The 23,347-nt window shown below is 40.8% G+C and overlaps 5 protein-coding genes across 6 annotated transcripts; 3 read left to right on the plus strand and 2 right to left on the minus strand.

The window, feature by feature from the left end:
• The first annotated feature begins 477 nt into the window (after positions 1-477).
• On the plus strand, positions 478-3,084 carry LOC140790243 (pentatricopeptide repeat-containing protein At3g09650, chloroplastic). The gene has a single exon (XM_073140231.1). It carries the CDS (start codon positions 622-624, stop codon positions 2,944-2,946), a length of 2,325 nt encoding a protein of 774 aa, XP_072996332.1. The 5' UTR covers positions 478-621; the 3' UTR covers positions 2,947-3,084.
• Positions 3,085-3,295: 211 nt separating this feature from the next.
• LOC140790245 (nuclear transcription factor Y subunit B-1-like) lies at positions 3,296-7,489 on the minus strand. 2 transcript variants are annotated; one of them, XM_073140233.1, is made up of 8 exons: positions 7,299-7,489; positions 6,995-7,222; positions 6,774-6,903; positions 6,617-6,697; positions 5,653-5,751; positions 5,511-5,561; positions 4,392-4,458; positions 3,296-3,652 (listed from the first exon to the last, which is right to left on the minus strand). In XM_073140233.1, the coding sequence occupies exons 2-7, from the start codon at positions 7,210-7,212 to the stop codon at positions 4,432-4,434; spliced, it is 606 nt and encodes a 201-aa protein (XP_072996334.1). In that variant the 5' UTR covers positions 7,213-7,222; positions 7,299-7,489; the 3' UTR covers positions 3,296-3,652; positions 4,392-4,431. The 2 variants fall into 2 exon arrangements, with proteins under 2 accessions (XP_072996334.1, XP_072996335.1); XM_073140234.1 differs by having other exon boundaries at positions 6,995-7,473.
• A 690-nt stretch (positions 7,490-8,179) lies between these two features.
• On the plus strand, positions 8,180-11,965 carry LOC140790149 (E3 ubiquitin-protein ligase RSL1). The gene is made up of 3 exons (XM_073140092.1): positions 8,180-8,942; positions 9,595-10,376; positions 11,515-11,965. The coding sequence occupies exons 1-3, from the start codon at positions 8,271-8,273 to the stop codon at positions 11,711-11,713; spliced, it is 1,653 nt and encodes a 550-aa protein (XP_072996193.1). The 5' UTR covers positions 8,180-8,270; the 3' UTR covers positions 11,714-11,965.
• A 424-nt stretch (positions 11,966-12,389) lies between these two features.
• On the minus strand, positions 12,390-18,346 carry LOC140791358 (uncharacterized). Its single transcript, XM_073141893.1, has 7 exons — positions 17,129-18,346; positions 15,970-16,387; positions 15,091-15,235; positions 13,993-14,108; positions 13,847-13,925; positions 13,534-13,767; positions 12,390-13,055 (listed from the first exon to the last, which is right to left on the minus strand). Exons 1-7 carry the CDS (start codon positions 18,210-18,212, stop codon positions 12,720-12,722), a joined length of 2,412 nt encoding a protein of 803 aa, XP_072997994.1. The 5' UTR covers positions 18,213-18,346; the 3' UTR covers positions 12,390-12,719.
• Positions 18,347-19,670: 1,324 nt separating this feature from the next.
• Positions 19,671-23,267, plus strand: LOC140790244 (protein IQ-DOMAIN 2-like). The gene is made up of 6 exons (XM_073140232.1): positions 19,671-19,900; positions 20,154-20,243; positions 20,328-20,729; positions 21,512-21,733; positions 22,076-22,195; positions 22,304-23,267. Exons 2-6 carry the CDS (start codon positions 20,169-20,171, stop codon positions 23,039-23,041), a joined length of 1,557 nt encoding a protein of 518 aa, XP_072996333.1. The 5' UTR covers positions 19,671-19,900; positions 20,154-20,168; the 3' UTR covers positions 23,042-23,267.
• Positions 23,268-23,347: the final 80 nt, after the last annotated feature.

Below are 23,347 nucleotides of genomic sequence, written 5' to 3' on the forward strand. Positions count from 1 at the left end.
ATTCAGTTTTAAAAGAATGCCCTGTTATTGTCTAATGGAGATAATATGTTATCTACGAGATGAAAGTATTGATTGCTGGATTTGGATATATTCCTGATCATTTTGTTCACAGGAAATATGTAAGAAAAAGAGAATTTTGAATCATTTTTCTTTGAGGGCACAATGGTAAGTGTGATGGAGGAGTAGAATTTCATGAAGATTAAGAATTATTATGAAGCATGATATTGTATGAAAATGCCGGAAAGAGTTTATTTATTTATTTTTTACATTAAAAAAAAACTAGATAATTACATTATTTAAAAAAGCACAAAAAATATCTTACATATTTCGGCGTCTCGATACAGAGTGGTTTGCCTTCCAAAACAGCATACCTCCTCCAAAAGAGAGACACCCAAAATATTTTCCAACCCCCCTATGGCCCTATCACATTATCTCTCTTTTATTTTTATTTTATGTTTTAGTTCCTATTCCTTTTTTTTTTTTTTTTTTTTTTTTTTTTTTGCACAGGTACAACACAATGTGGCCAATGAAAACTTATCGAAGATAAATGACTAAATACAAACTCTAAAAAGATTTGAAGAAAGGACTCCATCTCTACAACGTAGACAGTGGCCCATCCACATGCACCCACTTGAAACACCCACCAATACCAACGTTATACCTTCCTCCAAACACTCGCCCATTTCCACATTATCCATCCATTCTTCCTCCCCTCCCTCCTCTCCAAAACCGGAACACAAATTTTCCACCACGATGCTCCACCAACCGCCACCCAACTCCACCTCCTTCCCTTCCTTAAACCAACTCCTTCCTTCCTCCAAATCCTTCGACCATCCCATCTCCATTCCCAACCCCAACCTTCACCACCGTCTCAAACTCATCCGATCCCAATCCACCACCACCATTAGCGATTCCACCGCTTCCTCCTCCTCCTCCTCCTCCGACGCCACTCTCCTTCTCCTCCTCCGCCGAGGAAAGACCGACGAAGCCTACGAGCTCTTCTCCCACTCTACTCACCTCCCAAGCGCTACTTGTCTTAGCCGTCTCCTCGCCCAGCTCTCCTACCAGAAGCAATCCGCTTCGTCACTTTCCCGCGCCCAATCCCTCGTCCGCCGCCTCCGCGACGCCGGCGAGCTCCGCCGCCTCGACGCCAACTCCCTCGGACTCCTCGCCTCAGCCGCCGCCCGCTCCGGCGCCGCAGCCTACGCCGCTTCCGTCATCCGCGCCATGCTCCGGTCAGGTTACCTTCCCCACGTCAAGGCCTGGAGCTCCGCCGTCAGCCGCCTCTCCACTTCCGAAGACTCCTCTCCCTCCGGCGCAGCCGAGGCCCTTCGCCTCTTCGACGCCGTCGTCCGTCGCATCCGCCGTGTCGGCCCGGGCCCCCTCGCCGCCGACGCGAGGCCCGACACCGCCGCCTTCAACGCTGCCCTCAACGCCGCCGCTAACCTTGGGGACGTAAAGAAATTCGCCCAACTGTTCGACGAAATGCGCGAGTTCCAAGCTAAGCCGGACGCCTTAACCTACAACGTCGTGATCAAGATGTGCGCGAGAGTTGGGAGAAGAGACCTCATGCTCCTAGCCTTGGAGCAAATCATACACAAAGGACTCGTCCCCTGTATCACTACCTTCCATTCCTTAGTAGCCGCCTACATCGGCTTCGACGATTTGGAAACCGCCGAGAAATTAGTACAAGCCATGCGCGAAGGCCGCACCGACCTCTGTTTACTATTAAAAGAAACAAAATTGAAGGACGATGGAATCGAAGAAGAAGAAGAAGCTCATAGCCTTCTCAAAAGAATAGTAGAGAGCTCAGAGGATTACCATAAGGAGACGCCATTGCTGCCAAAGACGTATGTTCCTGACTCGAGAGTCTATACCACCCTCATGAAAGGGTACATGAAGCAAGGCCGCATCGACGACGTCGTCCGCACGATACGCGCGATGCAGCAAGAGCCCGACCCGGCGAGCCACCCCGACCACGTCACCTTCACCACGGTGATCACCGCCCTAGTCAAGTCCGGCGCGATTTCTCGTGCGCACAAGATGCTCGACGAAATGGCGCGGGCCCGCGTGCCCCCGAACCGGGTCACCTACAACGTGCTTCTCAAGGGCTACTGCGAGCAGCTGCAGCTCGATAAGGCGAAGGAGCTTCTGCACGAGATGACGGCGGAGCTCGGCATCGAGCCCAACGTCGTATCTTACAACATTCTCATCAACGGTTGCATCCTCGTCGACGACAGCGCGGGTGCGCTGGCGTACTTCAACGAGATGCGGGAGCGCGGCATCGCGCCGTCCAAGGTCAGCTACACGACGTTGATGAAGGCGTTCGCGCTCTCCGGACAGCCGAAGCTCGCCCACAAGGTGTTCGACGAAATGGAGAAGGACCCAAGAGTTAAAGTAGACAGAATTGCTTGGAACATGTTAGTAGAAGGGTACTGCAGACTCGGTTTCATAGAGGAAGCCAAGAAGATCATAGAGCAGATGAAGGAGAGCGGCTTCGAACCCGACGTCGCAACGTACTGTAGCCTTGCGAACGGAATAGCTCTGGCCCGGAAGCCAGGAGAGGCGCTTCTGCTATGGAACGAGGTGAAGGAGAGGTGCGAGGCCACGCCGCCGCTGAAGCCGGACGAGGGTTTGCTGGATGCATTGGCCGACGTCTGCGTGCGGGCCGCATTCTTCAAGAAGGCGTTGGAAATCGTGGCGTGCATGGAGGAGAATGGGATCCCGCCGAACAAGACCAAGTACAAGAAGATCTACATCGAGATGCACTCGAGGATGTTCACGAGCAAGCACGCGTCGCAGGCGAGGCAGGATAGGAGGAAGGATAGGAAAAGGGCGGCAGAGGCTTTCAAGTTCTGGCTGGGGTTGCCCAACTCGTACTACGGGAGTGAGTGGAGACTTGAGCCCATTGTTTCAGATGAGTCGGATGACGACGGACTTGGCTAGTTGCCTAGTTCTAGCTGTTGATAGTTTCTATTTATTCGCATACAATTCATGCAACCCTTCCATACGTAGATCTTTCTCAGGCATGAGAAATTGGCAATATGTTTGTTGTCGAATATACACAATATTTGCAATTAAAAATTCAGTTGATTTCGTTTTATTTTAAAATAATAAGCAATGATTTTTTAAGAGTCAGATATGCCTATACTGTATATTCAATTCCATTTATCCACTAAAGGGAATCAATTGATACAATGAAGAAGCATGCAAATTGACTTCACATTAACACAGTCCAAACATAGGATTATCAATCTAAGCCGTTGAAAACATGCAGACAATAACAATGCCCCAATTGGAAAGCCATAACGAAAAATATATAAACTGTCAGACAGCTGAAATGAAGATAGCAGGATTTACAAGTCATTATTACATCAGAACTTTAAAGGAAGAAAACATCCTCTTAGAACTCTCTCCTCAAGAGGAGATGAGAAATATGATCATATGAAGGTAACTAAGTGAACAATGAAACATGATGTCTTGGTATATACAAAAAGAAAGTGCAATAACCAGAACATGTGCCATGTGATCAGACCCATCTGGAACAACAGGAGTAAGCATAACCAGCACTATTTCATATTAGTTTTGGCTTTATAAATTCATCCTATAAGTCGAGAGACTCCTCGGTGACTGTAAGATTGCCTACCAGTTACTGCACCAGTTCAAAAACAATTATCAGAAGGATATAAATCTTTCTTGCACTACAACCACTTAATCACTAACAACAGAAACAGTCTCCAGGAAGCAGGAAAAAAATATATACAAATGGATAAGCATATTCAGGAGAAACAACAACATAAGAAAAATCTCTGCAAAATCAAGAATGTAGAACATTGACAAGTTTCGCAATCTTAAAGTGCTCCCAACAAATTTTAGCGCCCTTCATTATCCAAATTTGGATACCTACTTCTGAAGTTGTCTTTGCGAAAACTGAAGGATTCCAAACACGAAGCTTCTTATTCTTTTTTCACTTCAAGTCAATTTTCTATCTAGAAAAGAGGCTTCCTGACTAATATCCTTTGTGCAGGTAAATTAACCTCTCGCCTTTATGTCACGCTAAATTTCATTTTCTTTGTTCCTTCAAGTAATAATATCCTCTGGACAAGTAACATAACCTCTAACCATCATGTAAAGTTAAATGTTCTTTTCTTTGTTCCTTCAGAAATCCCAAGTTGATAGAAGCTAGTCATATTAACTTGATTTAGTAAAGTAGCATAAATCATTGGATATAGATTAGGATGTTGACTTCTTTCCGATGTGCACTCCAGCTTTTCTATATCTCTTCAGATTCAAGATGAGTCGAGCAGTCAACTATAACATCATTCGATCACAAGTGCATACTTAATCTAGTAAAAGCCAGATATGCAAAGGCCAACAAAGTGAAATATTACCTGAAGGATAAAGTTTCTAGCAGAAATAAGCAGCAGTGGTTCAGTTTGGGAGATCACCATTATGGAACTGGCAAAAGTTAAAAAGAATGAAGATTGGCATAGTAGAAGAGGAATATAAATATTCACTTGAAGCTAGATATTCACATTATACAAGAGATAAAAAGTTAGTAACAACGTTATCCTTACAAATTCCTTCAAATCTTGTGCAACTACCAGTAGATGGAATGCATAACTATCATTTTCTAAAGCATGGAAATCTTTAGCAGTAGCAGTGAAATTGTGAAACTTTCAAGGTTCAAACAATGAAGAAATTTATTTAGAATGATTGGTTTCTAAACTGATATCTGTTCCATATTACACAGATATGATTAAACAAATGGCTGATACATGACTCACAACACACTAGACCAGAATTGGGGCACAACAAGGCCATGTCAACAAGTGGATTGTCAATATGATACGAGAAGAGGCACTTTAGAGAGAACTAGTTTGATACATCCGTGCAATGCAGTGCAAATATAGGCGATGCTGTCGGTACCACACTGCATGACATGGATGAGACACTACATGGAGACCATAAAACCTTCAAAAGACAATAGAAGATAGGTCGATCCCTTTCTGATTTAAAAGATATGCTGAATTAAGTCAATGCCAGTTGTAATTAAGTCTGAAACTGGATTCTTTTCAGTGGATTTGATGTTTGATGAATTGTGGGTCCTTATTCCTTAATGCAGTCTTAGGGTCAGGTTTGGATTGACAAAGACATAACTGCAAGATTAATCTTATGTTGGTTCCTGCTTGGTCCAGGTAGGGCTATATAACAATTTGGAAATTGCCTTCTTGGTCTAGTTTTAGACTTCAGATTGACATGCTCTTACCTGTACACACCATAACTACTTATAATTGACATCTTAATCTAATAAGAAAGAGAGATGAGAAAATTGTCCCAACTATCTTAGCTATGTTATTTCGGGATGGGCATTATCATCTGATTCATCTCATAAGATGCAAACCCAATTATCAAATAGTTCATATTGCAATAGTGCAACCCAAAGCAATACTGCAACATCAACCATGCCTCGGTACACAGCAGCAAGAAAAAAAATCACTCTAAATTACCTGAGATTGTATATAGTTCATGCCATGAGTGTAAGGTCCTTGTTGATTCATCTGAAATATTTAATAGAAAACATTCAGACCCCAAGATAATAAAGTATATCATTAAGTGTAAAATGAATGAGCTATAATATGCATAACATACCCCCTGGAAATTTGCACCAGATTGAGACCCACCATGTGGACCTCCTCCATCTTTCTTAATGGAGCTATCTCCGCCCTTTGCAGATAACTTGCTATCACCCTGACAAAGATGCATCATCAAAAGTTTCAAATTTAAAAATGCTACGAGTACAACCATGATTAGCCTATTCCCCTTCATTCAGAACAAAAGACCACGCTGATATTTTGTCAAAATTAATTTCCTCAGGGGATCAGATCATGAGAGAAGCAAAAGCAATTTACCAACCTGTTCAAATTTTATCATTATTTCAGTAGGAAAGAAAACAAATAGAAAACATATGAAATATGAATTCCATCTCAATATTAGGTCTAAGTAGTAAGGATCTAAGAATTGGTTAGGTAAGCATGTTCTGACTACCCACCAAGGACCAGTTTTGATTACATATGTACACAAAATCAAACTGAGGAAAAAAAAACCGTGCAGGTACTACACAGAAAATATGCTAAGAAAAGAGACTAAGCAATAGTTTAGCTCATAGGTCTATTGAATCCAATCTCGACGGTCAAATTAGCATATCCAAAGATGTGTTCAACACAATTTAGTATGCCATTAGGAATTTCTTACAAAAAGAGTAGGTCAAAAATTTGCACCTATATTGATGTGATTTTGCACTTTCTATTCTTATTCACTTGTATTAGAATGCAAAAATGAGCCATAGTTACAAACTATTTGTGCATAAGAATTCAGCCTAAGTATATAAAGCATCTATAATAGGTCAATAGAAGTAATAAGAAAGAACAAAATCCCCACAGCTGCAAGCAACATTCATATTATAAGAAAGCATATTAAATTTGTCATTAATTCTCCATATTCTAACACAAAATTTCAAAATTATCCAAGTGAACATGCATAGCAACATAGTGAATACTCCTGATGGAAATAAAAAAGCACTCCGCATACAGCTGTCGTGTTCAAGATCACATACCTCAATCTGCAATAAGACGTTCATCCCCAAAACATGCACAACAAAGAAAGATGCAATATAAAACATATCAGAACAACCCATCTACAAGAGAAATATATGTTACAAACCTAACAAACTTTCGCAGATCTTAGCTAGAAATAGAGATTGAAGGATTCACCTCTCTATATTTCTGAAGGTACAATTTAAGCGGCTCGATGTACTCCTCGAACCCCAACGTCGCCATCGCCCAGAGAAGATCGTCACCATTAATCGTCTTCCTCTTCTCTTTCTGGCACTTATCACTCGCCCTAGATCATCGAAATGTCTTTCAAACCATCAAGAACAAAACGAATCGAAACAGGAAACACAAAAACGGAGGGATATAGAGATCAATCTCACTCGCTGGTGATGAAGCTGATGAACTCGGACACGCACTCCTGCACGGTCTCCTTCGCGTCCTTGGCAATCTTCCCATTCGCCGGGAGCGCCTTCTTCATGATCCGGCTAATGTTCGCGATCGGGAGGAACCGATCCTGCTCCCGCACGTTGGATCGGGAACCTTCGTCGCCGCTCTCGGGGCTTCCGCCGCCGAGGGGACTCCTCGGGCCGTCGGACATCGCCGGAACCCTAGATCCACGCCCGAGGGATCCGGAGAAGAGATCAGAAACCCTAGATCGCGGAGGAGGATAGAGGCGAAGCGTACCTTGGATTTGGTTGGCGGATTTATATTTGGCGCGCGCGAGCGAGAGAAGAAGAGAGAGGAGATTAGTTTTTAATTTTAATCTTTTTTTCTTCGGGCAGGGGAGAGGACGAAAGAGATCGGACGCTGGAGAAGAGACGGAGGAGGAGACGACGGGGATGAGAGTTGTCGAGATGGGTTTGGTTATCTGAACCGTTCGTCCCACGAGCAACCCCCCTTATATAAGGACCCTCGCCGCCCATGGCCCGGTTCTTTTTTCTTTCTTTCTTTTTTAATTAATTTACGAAACTTGAGAATTAATTCCAATTAAAAAATATAGTGTTTCAAACTTATTCTAAAATTATATTATGAAATTGATAAATTGGTTACGAATTACCATCTCATTCTCACACCTACAGTAATCTTAAAATAAGTTGCACTAGTAAATATTTTTTATAGTCTGGTAGAAAAACTATAATATAAACTACTGTCTCTAGAACACGCTTGTCGTGCCAGATTAAATAAAAGTTTAAAATGCTGTGTTGCATTAGATTTAGATGGTGCAACATGTGCACGAAATAGAACGAAAGATTGAGACACGAGTTTACTCGCGAGTGAAGAAGAGTGAGTTGGTGATGTGTACCTACCCTCCACTAGCAAAGAACAACTCTATTTATTTGTTAAAACTTAAATAACTTCGAAGTTACCTCGCCGCACTAGATCCTGAAACTTTTTATTTCTGTCATCGGGTGTAAGAACTAGGAAGTAAGAGGAATAAAACAAAACACAGGAGGTTATGTGCAAAATCCGCAAACCAGGGGCAAAAAAATAATATACTATAGTCAGGGGTGTTTGTGTAAGTTTATCTTTCCACGGAAAGCCGAACCGCCGAGACGATGAACCCCACAATTGGACGATTCTTGCATTTAAAAATAAATTTAAAAAAAACAACAAATACGATCGGGGAAAGAATCACTTTCATCTTCCTTCGCTGCCATGGACGACGACCTCGACTTCGTCATCTCCGACCAACACCGCGAGCTCATGGCCGCCCGCGCCGCCGAGTCCGACCTCGACCTCGCCTTCCGCCTCCAAATGGAGGAAGCCATGGCCGCCTCCCTCTCTCTCCTCCCTTCCTCCTCGACCACCACCGCCACCACCGAAACAGTCGAATACGTAGAAAAAACAGACTCTTCTCTCCTCCTCGACTTCCAAGCCCTAGAACTCGATCGCTTCCTCCAGGAGAAGCGGGACGCCGAGCAATCCCAGTCCGAGCTCCGCCGCCTCGCTGACGACCTCCGCATCCGCTACCATGACGAGCAGTTCGCGCGAGAGATCGAGTCGATGCCGGAAGAAGACTGGGAGGAGTTCGGCGATAACTTCGAGCAGCCGATCGAGGAGGAGGAGTTGCCTTTTCGGCTTTACTTTAAGGGGATGTTGAGCAGTGAGTTGGTGAAGGGGAATTGGGTTCAGGTTGCTGGGATTGGGGTGGCGGTGTGCGATCCGCAGGACAATTTGGTACTAAAGATTCAGAAGCCGATGTCAGGGGCCGCGGGTGGACGTGAGGTGGTAGAGACGAAGGCGTTGATCGAAGGGCTCAATGCGGTGCTCTCGTTGGGGATCAAGAGGGTGCACGTGTTCTTCGATTATAGAATTCTTTTTAATCATGTGAGTTTTCTTTCCCATTGAGTTCTTAAATATGTTCTTGTTCGTAGTTTAAGTAGAAATTGAATGTTTGTATAGATTACTGGGTTGTTTCTTGTTCGTACTTTAAGAAGAGTTTGTGTGTTTTATTTGTATAATGTATGTATCACGTTAAATGAAAATAAGCAATTTTTAGCAATATTATTTCCTTATTCTTAAATTTTATGTGAATATCGACAACTTGGAAGGTTGATGACAAGGTAGCAACATTAAATTTATTTTTTAGCACAAAAGTTTGTGAAACTTGTGACTTGTATAATCAAAATTTTCTATATCTTCATGACCCTTTGGAAAATTTTCAGACCTCTTTAATTGGACCCTACAATTGAAAACTCAATGCCAAAGTATAAAGCTTCATGAGTCTGACAGGTACATGATGAAACCAAAAGCACTAATGTAGAGTTTGTATTTGTCTTTATGGTCGTACATAAGTACTTGACATACTGGTCTATGGATGAAGTTGTTCTTCTATTTTCTCATGATAGCTTATGATTAAGGGAGCTATGAAATATGCGTTCACCGATCCTATATTTTTTGAGAAAGAACATATTATCTGCACTTGACTAAAGAAGTATTGATTTTGTGAATTGTGAAAATTTTGGCTCATTATTTACAGGTGACAGGAAAATGGTATGTCAAGCAGCGTAAGGTCGCTAATATGATCGATCAAGTGTTGTTGCTAGAAAGGAAGTTCGAAAAATGTCAGATGTTCTTGCTGCCGCGATGCAATGTCAGATTCGCTTTTAAGTTAGCGAGGGATATGATAGATTCTCAGATCGAAAAGGATGCTGATTCGAACAACAACAAAGACTTAAAGGAAACTTGCAACATCTGTTTGGAACTTGCTGATTCTTCTGAAATGTTTGCTGTTGATGACTGTTTGCACCGATATTGTTTTTCCTGTATGAAACAACATGTGGAAGTTAAGCTACTTCATGGAATGCTCCCACATTGTCCACATGAGGGCTGCAATGTGAAGCTTAATGTGGAGAGTTCAAGGAAATTTTTGACTAGTAAACTTTTAGAGATCATGGTCCAGCGTATAAAGGAAGAATCAATTCCTCCTGCTGAGAAAATTTACTGCCCATATCCGAGGTGCTCCGCTTTGATGTCGTTGAATGAAGCAATATGTCCTCAGCAGGAGTCTTCCTCCCAGAAGTCCACTTTTGGCACTTCTAGATTAAGAAAATGTATCAAGTGTGATGGCTCCTTCTGTGTCAAATGTAAGGTTCCCTGGCATGAGAGGATGTCATGTTATGACTACAAAAGGTTAAATCCAAATCGTCGTCCAGAAGACGCAAAGTTACAGTCTCTTGCAAGACAGAAGTTGTGGCGCCAGTGTGTTAAATGCAACCATATGATTGAACTGGCAGAGGGATGCTTTCATATGACTTGCAGGTGTTCTTTTTCTTTTCCTTGTGCTCTTTATGCCTGATATGCTGCATTTAATTCTCTTTTGCCTGTCATTTATGTCTCTAATTACTGCCAAAATATAGACTGCATAAAGAATTATGCTAATTGACGTTTTATTGTATTTCTTTTTTTCCTCTCATTTGTTTGTTCCATGTGTAGACAGCAATTTTATAGAGAAAAATAATCACAAATCAGGTTGCAATAACTCAAAACTTTGTTATAGCTATCTTCTCATCCTATTCATTCCATGTTGTTCAGCTTTAAGGATAATGTTTAATTCATTCAGATATAGTGAAGTCCTGCACCACCTTTAACCTGATTTCAATATGCTAAATGTGTTTGCAACATCTAGTGCAAGAATCTAAACTTGTTGAGGAATTTTGTTGCTTGAGCCTAAAGTACAGTGGAGAAAGTAGGGTAACTCAGCCCAACAGCTGTGTTTACAACTTTTACAGAAAATGCCTTTTCTCCCTGACCTCCTTGGCGCAAGAATTTACACCAGTTTATAGATAGTTGGTTTTAGGTAGACAACTGATTGTATAAATGGTGGTTCCTTTGCGAACTTTCTCTAGGCTGTGTTCTAGCCAACATAACTTTGGACAGCACTTTGCTAATGACAATGGCTGAAACTGCATCTTGTTAAAGGCTTAAAGCTAATCATCTAGTGAAGGAAAATACTCCTCTTGTTATACATCTAAATTCTGAACACAATGGGAAACTGACTTCACAGCCCTTGTGTTGCTTAATGCATGACTTATTTTTTTGTAGGAGACTTGATCATATATAACTGCTTTTATTCAGATTGGCAAGTAATTTATGTGAAGAAGCTTCTTCTCGAGATCAATATGGTAGTAGGAAAAATTCTCTTTCTTTGCTCATTTTGACTATTCTTTGGCCAGTTTCTTGCTTGAAGTTTCCCCTTGAACTATTCCATAAAATTCTTGAATACTTATCAAATTTAGATGGTTTTACTTATATTTTCGACATATTTATGGTTTTACTTATCAAATTTTATCCAGAATACTCTGGAGGGAACACAAACATTTTGATCCTTAGATATGTATACAAACATGTCTCACTTGGCCTCCTTTTACATTCTAATCTAAAATCCGTTGTCTTGCAGATGTGGATATGAATTCTGTTATACTTGTGGAAAAAAATGGAAGGATAAGAAAGCTACTTGTTCTTGCCCCTTGTGGAATGAAGGATTCATTTGGCATGATGATAGTGAGGATGAGGATGACTTTTATGATGAAGAAGATGATGACGATGATGAATCCCCCTTCTATCAGGGGTTTATCAATTTTCGTCGCCTCCATTAGGATAGCACTTGGTACTTGTCCCTATCACCTACAGATAACTGCAAACTGGTTAAGCTTATAGCGGTATTGTTAATAGGAACGATTTTTTATGAAGAGGCTTTCCCAGGATGGAGAGGCATGTTTCATGATCTCCGAGTTGAATACCATTCAATCCGTAAGCTGCTCTATAGTTGTTTGTTCCTGTTTTGTACTTCTATACATTGTTGGAAAAGCTTCTCTGCCATAACATGAATATGCAAGGAGTTTCACACATCTATCAGATTCGGCTCCCAGCTTTCATCAGATTAAATGTTCTCATTTGCATGCATTCAACTCCAGATAGAGTTCGGAAAGTTTCTTCTGTCCATTTTTCACGTGGCTGAAGCAGCTCTCTCGCCATTAATCATAGTTCCCTACTGGAATCGCACACGTTAAAGATGACTAAAATGAAAAATTAAACAATTTATCCTGTTCTCCATTGCGTCAATTTAGGATCCCGGAATTTGGAACCTTAAATTTTGCAGCCTAACAAAGCTTAAGGCTCCTTTTAACAATGATCACTTCATACGAAGTAAATAGATGAACATAAAGGTCTAAAAAAATCAAGCGGAATGGCAGCTGAATCATGTAGCTAACTATAAACAGATTAAAGAGAGCAAAGTAGCCACACCCTCTCCATGACTTTCAAATATCAAGATGGAGGAATGCCCGGGAGCACAGATAACTATATACACATATTAAAGGTCTTTTGAAACGGTAATTTCCTCCAGCCAATCAGCTCTCAGAAGCTGATAGAGGCTTTCTACCAAAAAGGAAGAAAAAGGAAAGGAAAGAAAAGAAAAGAAGAAGCTGGATCCTCTCTTTAGCAAAGGAAATAGAGAAACTGAAAGATTCTTTACAAAAGGCTAGAAGAGAATCCAGACTTCTGTAACTAAAGACATAAAAGTGAAGTCATCGAATCAAAATGGTGGCTATTTTTCAGGGGATAAAATGGACCGGGTTGAATAGCCTCATACTAGTTGCAACGTTAAGCTGCTATCTTTTTCTCATCCTCGGCAGTAATTTCGCTCCTGTCCATTGCTTTCTTTGCTAACTCGTAGCCTGCAAAATTCATAGCACCAAGAGGTGCGATCCAAAAGAACCTGGGAACGGCTCCCTTGAAGAGTCCGAGAGGGCCCTCCTGTCGTAGGATGGAGAAGGCCACCATTTGCATCGACACGGGCAAGCCCTGAGGAGCAGTCATCATTCGCGTCTTCATCACATCAAATGGAGTCGTAATAACGGCTGCAAACCCGCCAGACAATGCCCCCACCACGACAATCTCCCAAGGTTCCAGGTCTCGGTCGAGAAAGTTATGTGCAGCCTTCAGAATCGAAAGGCACACGACAATGAGATTCAAAAAGACCTCCAAATGAGGGAAAAATTAACAAATACAACCAAAGTAAATAAGACTTGACTATATGTGAATTGCTTTCCCAAATTCATTATCCCCACATTTAGTAGGAGATTAGAAACTTTTGACTCAAGGTACCATAAGAACCTATTTTTCATAAAAGTCTTGCATTCAAAATTTACAAGACTGTATGCAATATCACAGCATGGGAGCCATTAATTTCAACACTCAAAAGTGCAGCAGCTTATCAGAACTAGGAAATGTGAAAAAACTTCACCAGTTAAATTAGGGGGCAGCTAAACCATGAAATATACGGGCCAAATTAAACACTGTAAATTAGAATATTGTTTAAAAATCTGAATTGATTTGACGTTAGAATAATAAGAAAGAAGGACCAATATAGCTAAAGATGGAAATATTGAGTATTGACACAAAACTAAAACAATACCTTCTTAGCTTCTGCATAGAGGCCCAAGCCAGCAACATAGAATGGAACCTCCCGGCAAAGTGTGGCACCAGTTCCACGGAAGAAACCCTTAAAACCATCTTGCCGTAAAGTACCAACAATCGCTTCTCCTACATTGTCAAATATGCCAGCCTGGAGCCGCTGCTTTAAAACCTCACAAGGAATTCGAACAGCTGTTCCCAGGATTGTGCTGCAGAAGGACGCTAAAGATTGCACCTAGAAAAGCTAGATGTCATTGAAGGGACCTGGTAATCTATCTTGGGAATCTATTCCATGCATAGAAAATTAGTATTACCTGAATCTCTGGAAGTGTTGGGGCGACATTAGTTAAGACAAGCTTGCTTGCTTCAAATATTCCAGTTCTCAATCCATGGCTGTCAAGAAAAAGGATTAAGTGTTGCAGAAGCATAAGGATGTCATGAGTTAAGCAAGGATACTGACCTCGAAAACTGTCCAAGTATTGCTGGAATGGAACCTCTATATAATCCCTGAAGCCCAATTTGAGGAAGCTTGGAGATGAGCTCTGGGAATGAAAGTGTTGATGCTTGAACACGTGTCTGATACAATTAGAAACACACAACCACTTAATGGAGTTTTTCCCAAAGAAATTCAAATATAGCCTCCAGGAGATACACCCAGAATTGCATAATGTTCCTTTTCACTATTCTAGCAAACCAACGAGAGTTATTATGAAATTTCAAACGATCCAAATATCCAATATCTTTGGTATGCTATATGTTCAATGTATCACGCATGCGAGAAACTAATAGCATAATTCTTCTAATAAAGAAAATTGATATATTTCATTCCCTGAACATCCTGACCAACATACAACATATGGGGTGACAGATTCTTCTTTTTTCAACTACTGTCATGACAAAAAATATGTCACATACTTTTCTCTCCACAACTCACAAATCAACAATACTAGGCAATCTGTGAAACCTTTGTTTCAAGTTTCAATGCAGAAATTGTAAACCTATAGTGCTTTCATAATAAACATAAGGTGCAATTCAACAGGATAAATAAAAATGCAGATGTTATGCATTTCAACCTATAGTGCTTTCATAATAAACATAAGGTGCAATTCAACAGGATAAATAAAAATGCAGATGTTATGCATCAACTATCCATTGTCTTCATTTTCCTTTTGGAAGGCCTTTCTCCACAAATTCCTCGGTCAATTTCCACAATTAATAAGTTACGTGAGAGTAAAAAAAAAAAAGGATAGTTATATAAATCAGCAAAGTGCCCCCATCTCCCTATAGAAGTTATCAACTTTATAGACATTTAAACTGAAAAAAAGAATGGATGGCAATGGTCCTCTATAGCTAATTCCGAATAGTGGGTAGTAAAAGGCAAAAACTACTCATCCTCTTAAAGCTTTGCCCACTCTGATCATTATAGAATTAACTGCAAAATCACTCTAATTTGTTGTAGTAACAGTAACAGTTTCCTGCTTAGACATGAAATATAATAGGTGTTTACTCTTTTCTGAAAAGTAAAATGTCTGTAGCACTGAATGGAAATATGGGATACCTTCATCGTGTCAATGGGATGCATCACAGAAGTAGAAAGTGCACAAGCAAGACCCCCAGCCAAAGCAGACTTTAGAACATTTCCAGCAGATATTTCAACTGGTGGGGGGACAGCAACAACTGTGGCAGCTTCGAACCAGATGCTCCTAGATACATTTTCAAACCAGAAATCAAGCAACGCAGAAAATAAGCTGTGGTATCTTCATGCATCTAGAAATAAAATGATTCAATGTACTAATTTGACCAATGATGTTCATATCCAAAATTAATAACCTCTCCTTCCTTGAGAATCTGGTATAAGGAGACAAAACTTAACATTAACATATCCTAGGAGATTTTAAGCCATATTGAGAAGCAAAGTCAGGAACTCAAATTAACAACATAATTAATAGGAGTAAGGAAATAGCATACATCGGGACAATATTACTGCTTTGTTTAAGAAAGTTACACAAACAGCAATCAACTCTTGTGATGCAATTAGAACTTCAATGTTTAAAGTAGTTATTCTTTAGATGTGGCACCATAAAGTGTAATTATTTAGATGAAGTGACATCGAACTAGAAGTAAATAGATACAGAACGTAGCAATCTTTGCAGATAAATTGAAAACTGATAAGGTGTATAATCACCTCATTTAAGTAAAGAATGCCAGGTTACTAATTGCATAAGCAGAGATAGGTTAAAGGTATGGTCAGACCACCATGGCGATAATGAAGAGATTATAATACATGGAAGAACAGATTAAATAGTTAGATTATTGTATTGCACAGGAAGTAGATGCCATAAATGATCAGATTTCTAAAATGAATAAATTATTGTCAATAAGCATTCATTATGGACATTGAGAAATTTTAACCTACTGGGAACTTCATTTACCATACCGAGGATCATCTTCAAGTCGTTCAGAAGGAAGAAGAAGCATGAAATTGCGAAAATGACCGTATGAAATCGATCCTTCTTTATCTGCATTCAAATAACGCATCATAGCAGCAGCATTGTCTTCATTAGCAGGAAGACCTGCACTTTTCAATGATGTCAGTATTTGATTCTTTTGAAGTGTTCCAGACTTGCTCAAACATAGAGTTGTATAAGCTCTCAGTATGGTTGGCTCCTTCTGCTCCATCAAGGACAAAAATTGTTTCCACCCAATAGATTTTGAAAATAAGTTACTCCTAGTACGCCGCAAGAAATCTCGAGCATATCTCCGGGGTAGTCGTCTCTTTCTCATTGCAATTTCAAGGTCTTCAAGAGTGACCAGGCCATCACCATCTCTGTCCAACTCTTCAAAAAACCTTTTTCCTGTTCATATGAAATGAGGCAGAAATTAAATAGAATTATATATCCTGACCTCCAGAACATATTAAGGTTATTAAAATCTAATAAAAATGCATAAGACTGTTAACGAATTGTATGAGATATCTAGGGCTTCTAAATTTTTTATAAAAAAAAAGGAAGAAGAAAGTGACAATAGAATCCTGAGTACTGCAAAGGTTGAAAACTACCTTAATACTGAGACTTCGTATAACTTGATTAGTTCACAGGGAATAAAAAATCTATAACCCTTAAATGATGTTACTGAAGGTCTTCAAACTTTGACAGTCCATATATTTAACAAATTGCGGAAGTTCTCGAACATCGTGAGCTAACCATGCCATACGTACAGCTGCATAGAGTTCTAAATTCAAGAGCTTATTCAGGATATCTTACCATGTTCCCCTTTCTAATAGTAGCAAGATTTAAACAAAGACAAAACCTGACTAGCACAACTGGATGTACCTAACAATAGAAGAAGTCATTTTACAGTTACCGACTTTTAAATATGCCTACACACTCAGGCATCTCAAGGATGCTAAGTTTGTTTTATGCATGCAGAACTTGTTAAGAGGAACATATCTAGCAAAATTGGTGCTATGAAGCTAATGTAGAAGTGTAGCATCACCCCCCGCCCCCGGCGCCTCTCACGCGCATGCCACCACCACCAATGATGAATATGTACTGCAACAGATAACTACTTGACAGAAAAAGATATTAAATGCATACCTTCAGATTCTGCATAACGAAAGAAGTCCTGTACAGAGAATAATTTCTTCTTATCAGGATGATCTGCAGAGGACTTTCCCAGTTGAGGTATGAACTCAATTAGCTCAGTCAAAGAAACAGTTGACAGGGTAGACCGCAGGCGTTCAACATTCGACAAAGGAATGTTGAGCAAACCACTTGCTATCTTTTGAGGAGAGCTACTCTCAGGTTCCTCCCTGTCACTGCCGGGGGCGCGATCCTCACTCTCATCACTGACAGAAGAAGTAGCCCTTACTAAACTCGCCGGAGCCCCACCCACCCTTGCAAACCTCATAGTCGAAACAAATCCATCAAAATCTGCTTTCTTACCATTAATCAATCCCTTGAATATCTTCAAACAATCGAACTGAGGGGGAAAAGACTTAGAAACATGTGTCTCATCGCAATTCTTCTCGCCATTTTCCTTGAAAACTAAATCGGCCATCTGAAAGTTCTGCAAAAAACTGTCAGTTGCAAAGCAGAGAAGGAGTTCTAGCGACAAGACATCGTCCGCCGAATTTGAACTCTTCTTCCTGTCCCAAAAGAAGGACCTTTGCGTTCCTCCCCTTCGCGGCTTATGCATGGGATCCAGAAATGGTTCCTCTTCTTTCTTGCACTGTTTCCCAAAGCACTTCTTGACGGATTTGAACGGCCTCGGAAATGCCTGCACAAAGCTATTGACCAAAAGAGACCAAGTCACCACAAACCGCAAGCAGTTCGTGCACGATTCTTCCCTGACCTCCTCTCTCCCCTCTTTCTTAGATGAATCCTCCTTCAATCTATCGCCGCATTTCCCGTTCGGGAATAAAGTTCCAAACAGAGACTTGATAGGCAACTTGATAGGAGACGAACCTTTCTTCCTCTCCTCCGCCGTCGGAGCGACGGCGAGCACCGCATCTCGGCTAGATTTCTTCGAGAACTCGCCGCGCTCCCCTTCGCCCGTCGATTTCTTCAAATTTGACTCCAGATCTTTGGCGACGCGCAGGAATCCGGATTCGAGCGGCGAGACCGCATCCCTGACCGCGTGGAAGAAGGATTCGACCTGATCGGAGCCGGGAACAACCATCGCAAGAGAACACTACGAGATCGGGGACGGAGGAAATCGCATCGATGAGAATGGGAAATCGCAAAAGAAGCGATTAGGGTTTCGAATTCGAGAGGAGGAGAGACGATGAGGAGAGCTAAGGTGAATGGTTGGGTAGTGAGGAGGAGGAGATGAGGAGAGAGCGGAGAGTGGAGAAATTAGAGGGTGCGAATATCGGATAATAACAATTAACTATATATATATATATATACACATTTATTTCCCCCGGATAATGTTAATGGTTAAAGGCACCGGAAAAGGGTCTTACTGGGACCCACTTACTAGTTATAGGCCTCTCTGATTAACCTGGGGCCGTTTTTGGGGATCACAATTTGGGAAGTTGTTGTTCGTTAGCGTTAGCGTTAGCACTTAGCATTGTTTCTTGCTAGGTGTCTACGTACAAGAAGATAAGCGCTGACGTGGACGTACGGTGGAAGGGGCCGCCACGTCATTACTCGGAGAAGACTTTTTATTAATGGATTTGAATAATAGGGTTTGTAATTATTGGGGGTTATTTGTATAAAAGAAACTTTTAAATTTTAAAATACTATGATTTGGCTCTTTGGAATAGAAATTAGAAAATTAAAACTAAAATTCTTGCTGGACTGCACCTTTGTGAAATATCTGGCTGAAATTTTTAATTTTTTGGACTAATTACACTTGAACCGTAAATTAGAATCAAAATTTATATTAACTCTTTACCTTTTTAATTATATAATATCTCTCCCTACGACGACGGTATTAGTAGAAAATATTAAATAACTATTTTATTCTTAATATTTTTAAATGGTTCTCACATAACTTAACATAAATCACATGACAATGGAAACAAATTAATGAATAACTAACTAGGGTATCTCAAAGGTTTTAGATAGTTAGAGTGGTCATCAATGTATAATTATTCATAAAATTTGCAGTTTTCATACATGTACAAAATATATCAATTAACAAAAAAAAAAGAGTACTTTATTTAATAAAAATTACCCTAAAATTCATTAAATTTTGCATTAATCATGTACTTGTTTTATGTTTTTTTCCTTCTTAATCTTACGTTTTAACCACTAATTTGCAACCAGATACGTCCTTAAAAAGCTAATTATAGGCAAATCTAAGACGAGGCGTTTCTTATTCCACATGCATATAGATCCTCTGCAGGCCCAACTAGAAGACTTATCTAAACTATCTAATCAAAAGATGCCAAAGTTTTACTTTATGAAATTTAGTACAATCAGCATTGCATAGAATCCTCTATTTCTTTTCTCTGTTCACACAGGTGATTCTTGTCCCTCTCCTTAAGAATGGAAGACGACGACAGCTCCTTTCCGTTGCCAAAACTCCTCCCGGCGGGTCCCACCACTTCCGATCCACAAGGTGGGGCCCAACGAAGGTTGCCAGCTGTGAAAGAGGAGGCCCTTCTCGTGGCCAACCCCGATCCACCGCAGCCCGAGTTGTAAACTTTGGATTTCGAAAAAGATATGTCTCGCTTCTCCTCTCTCCTCTCCTCCTCCTCCTCCGTTTCTCCCTCGCTTTACTGAGCGCGAGATATAGAGCGTTTCCTCTTTGATCTTTTGATCCAATCTTACTCATAACGGCACGTCTCTTCATCGCCATCCATGCTTTGTTTCTTTCTCTTGTCCTTGTGAGATCGTCGATCCGAACAACACGTCAAGGTGAGAACTTTGGATCTCCAGAACGTAAAAGAAGACATTTTTATTCTTTACTGTTTTAGATTGATGGGGAATTGTCCTTCCACGTGCGATCTTTTTTGCTTTTTCGCGGTTGTTTCCTCGAAGAAGCACGAGATCTCTGTGAAAGTTCTCTTTTTTCGAGGAAAATTGGATATTTTTGGTTTAGTCGTCTTCTGGCTCGTCGAGATTTTGGTTTTGTTGATTTCTAATGGGTCCTTCTTCTTTGGATAATTAGGAGAAAGAGAAGGAGATGGGGAGGAAGGGGAAGTGGCTTGTTGCGGTGAAGAAAATCCTGGGCCACGAATCCAAAGAGAAGAGGATCAGGGTAAGATTTCTGATGCTTTACAGATTTTTAAAACATTTGGATTTTGATTAATTGTCACCTTCCTCATTCATATAATACCTGAAGAGCAAATCTAAGAAGAAATGGAGATTTGGGAAATCCAAGCACTCGGATCCGGTCCCCTTGGAGCCGTCGGTAGTTCCAGACGTCACCCAACCATCACCATCACCACCACCTCCACCACCATCACCACCACCACCACCACCACCACCTTCTTCTTCTCCTCCTCCACCTCCTTCTCCTCTACATGAGGAGGATAAGGAGATAAAGCTATCTGAAATAGAGAATGAGCAGAGCCAGCATGCTTACTCTGTAGCACTTGCCTCCGCTGTGGCCGCTGAGGCTGCCGCTGTTGCTGCTCAAGCTGCCGCAGAGTTTGTTCAGCTCACTGCTGCGGCGAGGTCACCGGGTAAATCCAGCGAAGAGATTGCGGCGATCAAGATCCAGACTGCATTCCGAGGGTACCAGGTATAAGACCAGTACATTTGTTTGCACACTGTTATTCTCATTCTCCAACCACATATTTGCATTGATGGCGCAGAGATTCATCCAATTAATCGATTTTAGTACGTATTATGGATTGATATATGCTACATGATTTATCTTTATAGATTATTTTGGTCGAATGCAAGTAATTGAATGACGATTCTAGAAAAGACTTATGGTGAGATGTTCGGCATTGAATCTTTAAAGAGCAAAATTTTCTTTCTGTATTGTTAAGTGGAATACCAAATGCTAGAGTTGGTAGAATATTATGTTTCACACCTTCTAGCTATCAAGGATTTTCTTATTTAAAATAACAGACCACACGATCATGAAATTTCCTATAGTATGGTTTTCTGAATGCACTGTTTCTGAATTCTTTTAGAATATGGACGATTAAGTAGTCTTATGGATTGAGAGTCAATTTTTGGATCATCACTTGCATCTCAATGTACTTATATGAAGATGAGGCAAAAAAATTTCTGTTCAAAATTCAAATTTCATCTCCATTCTCCAACTAAATCAGCTGTCGTTCTGAACATTATCATTAACTAGTATTCTTTTTCCAAGAAGAAAAGAAAAATTTTGTTACACGACATTCCCCATGCAGTTATTCTTCAGTATAACAAGCAGAAAAGATTCAGTTGGCATTAACTGAACCTACCATCTGTTGAAAATACTACTTCAAGTGCTTTATGATATCTTTGCTGCTTGAAATTCTTCTGATATGTAGCTGATTTTCTCAATTTGCAAACACCGGTTTATAGGCAAGGAGAGCATTGCGAGCCTTGAGAGGACTCTTTAGGCTGAAGTCACTGGTTGATGGAAATTCTGTCAGGCGCCAAACCACAAACACACTACATTGCATGCAGAGTCTGGCGAGAGTTCAATCACAAATCCGTTCTAGAAGGATAAGAATGTCGGAGGAAAACCAGTCTCTTCAGAGGCAGCTGCAGCTGAAACGTGAAAAGGAGATCGAGAAATCAAAGGTACGCACTTCACCTGATCATATGTCTGTCATGCTTCGGTTGTGATCATGTTGCACCATAAATTTCTAGATTGCTCAAATTTGTATTTTGTAAGAGAAAGAGAAGATATGAATCTCTTGTGAAGTTGCTGTGATCTAAACGTCAGTGAGACCTGTGAAAGAAATAGACTTCACTAACCAGACCTGTTTCAGTGTCTGGATTATACTGTTTGCCTACTGGAAAACTATCTATTCTGTTTTGGACTTGGTGGATATGAAAATTCTGGGATGTATACATTCCGAAATGTCCTTGATCTGAAGAAATTATTGGTATTAAGAGGGTACTAATCTATGTTTTTAACAGATCGGTGAAAATTGGGATGACAGTCTTCAATCCAAAGAGCAAATTGAGGCCAGTTTGCATAACAAACATGAAGCCACTATAAGAAGAGAGAGGGCACTAGCTTATGCATTTTCTCATCAGGTATGATGCATTTGATTCTGCGTGTTCCTGAACACTGCTCATGCTATTCTATATATCAATTTCGCGACAGCAATCCTTTTTATTGCTCTAGTTCATCCCTGAAAACAGTGGAAGAGCTCCTCCCGAACAGTAACACCAATGTTCACAGACCCCCATAATCCACAATGGGGTTGGAGCTGGTCAGATCGCTGGATGGCCGCAAGGCCATGGGAGAGTAACACCACGACAGAAAAAGAGAAAGATACCAATGACAATGCTTCTGTGACAAGTGCTGCTAGGAATGAATCAAGGGAGATAATAAAAGGATACGCTCGTCGAGACACCATTTCAGAACAGACATCTCCTACACCGCAAAAACCAATCCGTTCGCCCTCCAAGGTGCCATCCATAGCACCTTCAACTCCCCCTGCCAAACTTCCATCAACAGCAGGAAAGACCAGTTCAGTTAGCTCGAAAAGTGGTTTATACCACTCGGAGGATGACACTGGGAGCGTACTTAGCATGCGATCAGAGCGTTCCAGGAGGCACAGCATCGCAGGGTCTCTCGTAAAAGATGTTGAGAATTTAACAAGCTCGCAGGTTTTTCCAAGCTACATGCAGTCGACGAAGTCTGCAATGGCAAGGTCGCGACATCAGAGCCCGTTAACTGATAAGGCTGAGACGCCTGACAAAGGATCAACAAATACAGCAAAGAAGCGTTTATCTTTTCCGGTGGCGGATAAACCTAGTATGCCATCTCCAGGAAGGATTAGAAGGCATTCAGGGCCCCCTATAATAGAAGTTGCTCCATTGAAGGATGATTCTATTCCAGTGGAGCAAATAACAAGCAACGAAGAGAGCAGATAGCCTGCTCAGATTGTTACAGACTGTCCATTTGTTATACTGATATTTGTTGAGTAATGGATTGTTATTGTCTTTTGGCTGACAATTCTTACTCTAAAGATTGTTTTATTGTTTCACACTTATTTCTATTTCTTTGTTCTCCTGTTTCTTGTTTCTGATTACGTCGATATGTATCGGGTATCTATTATATTAAAAAAAGGAAGTGGAATGCTTGGTTTTTTCTTTCAATGTACAGGATGGTGATATCTATCATACTTTATAACAACCAAATGATATTTATGATATTGACTACTGCCTATGCTTGCTTTT

Source organism: Typha latifolia, chromosome 6 (genome assembly GCF_019914945.1).
Source record: "Typha latifolia isolate L0001 chromosome 6, TyphaL0001v2, whole genome shotgun sequence".
In the NCBI taxonomy this organism is placed as follows: domain Eukaryota; kingdom Viridiplantae; phylum Streptophyta; class Magnoliopsida; order Poales; family Typhaceae; genus Typha; species Typha latifolia.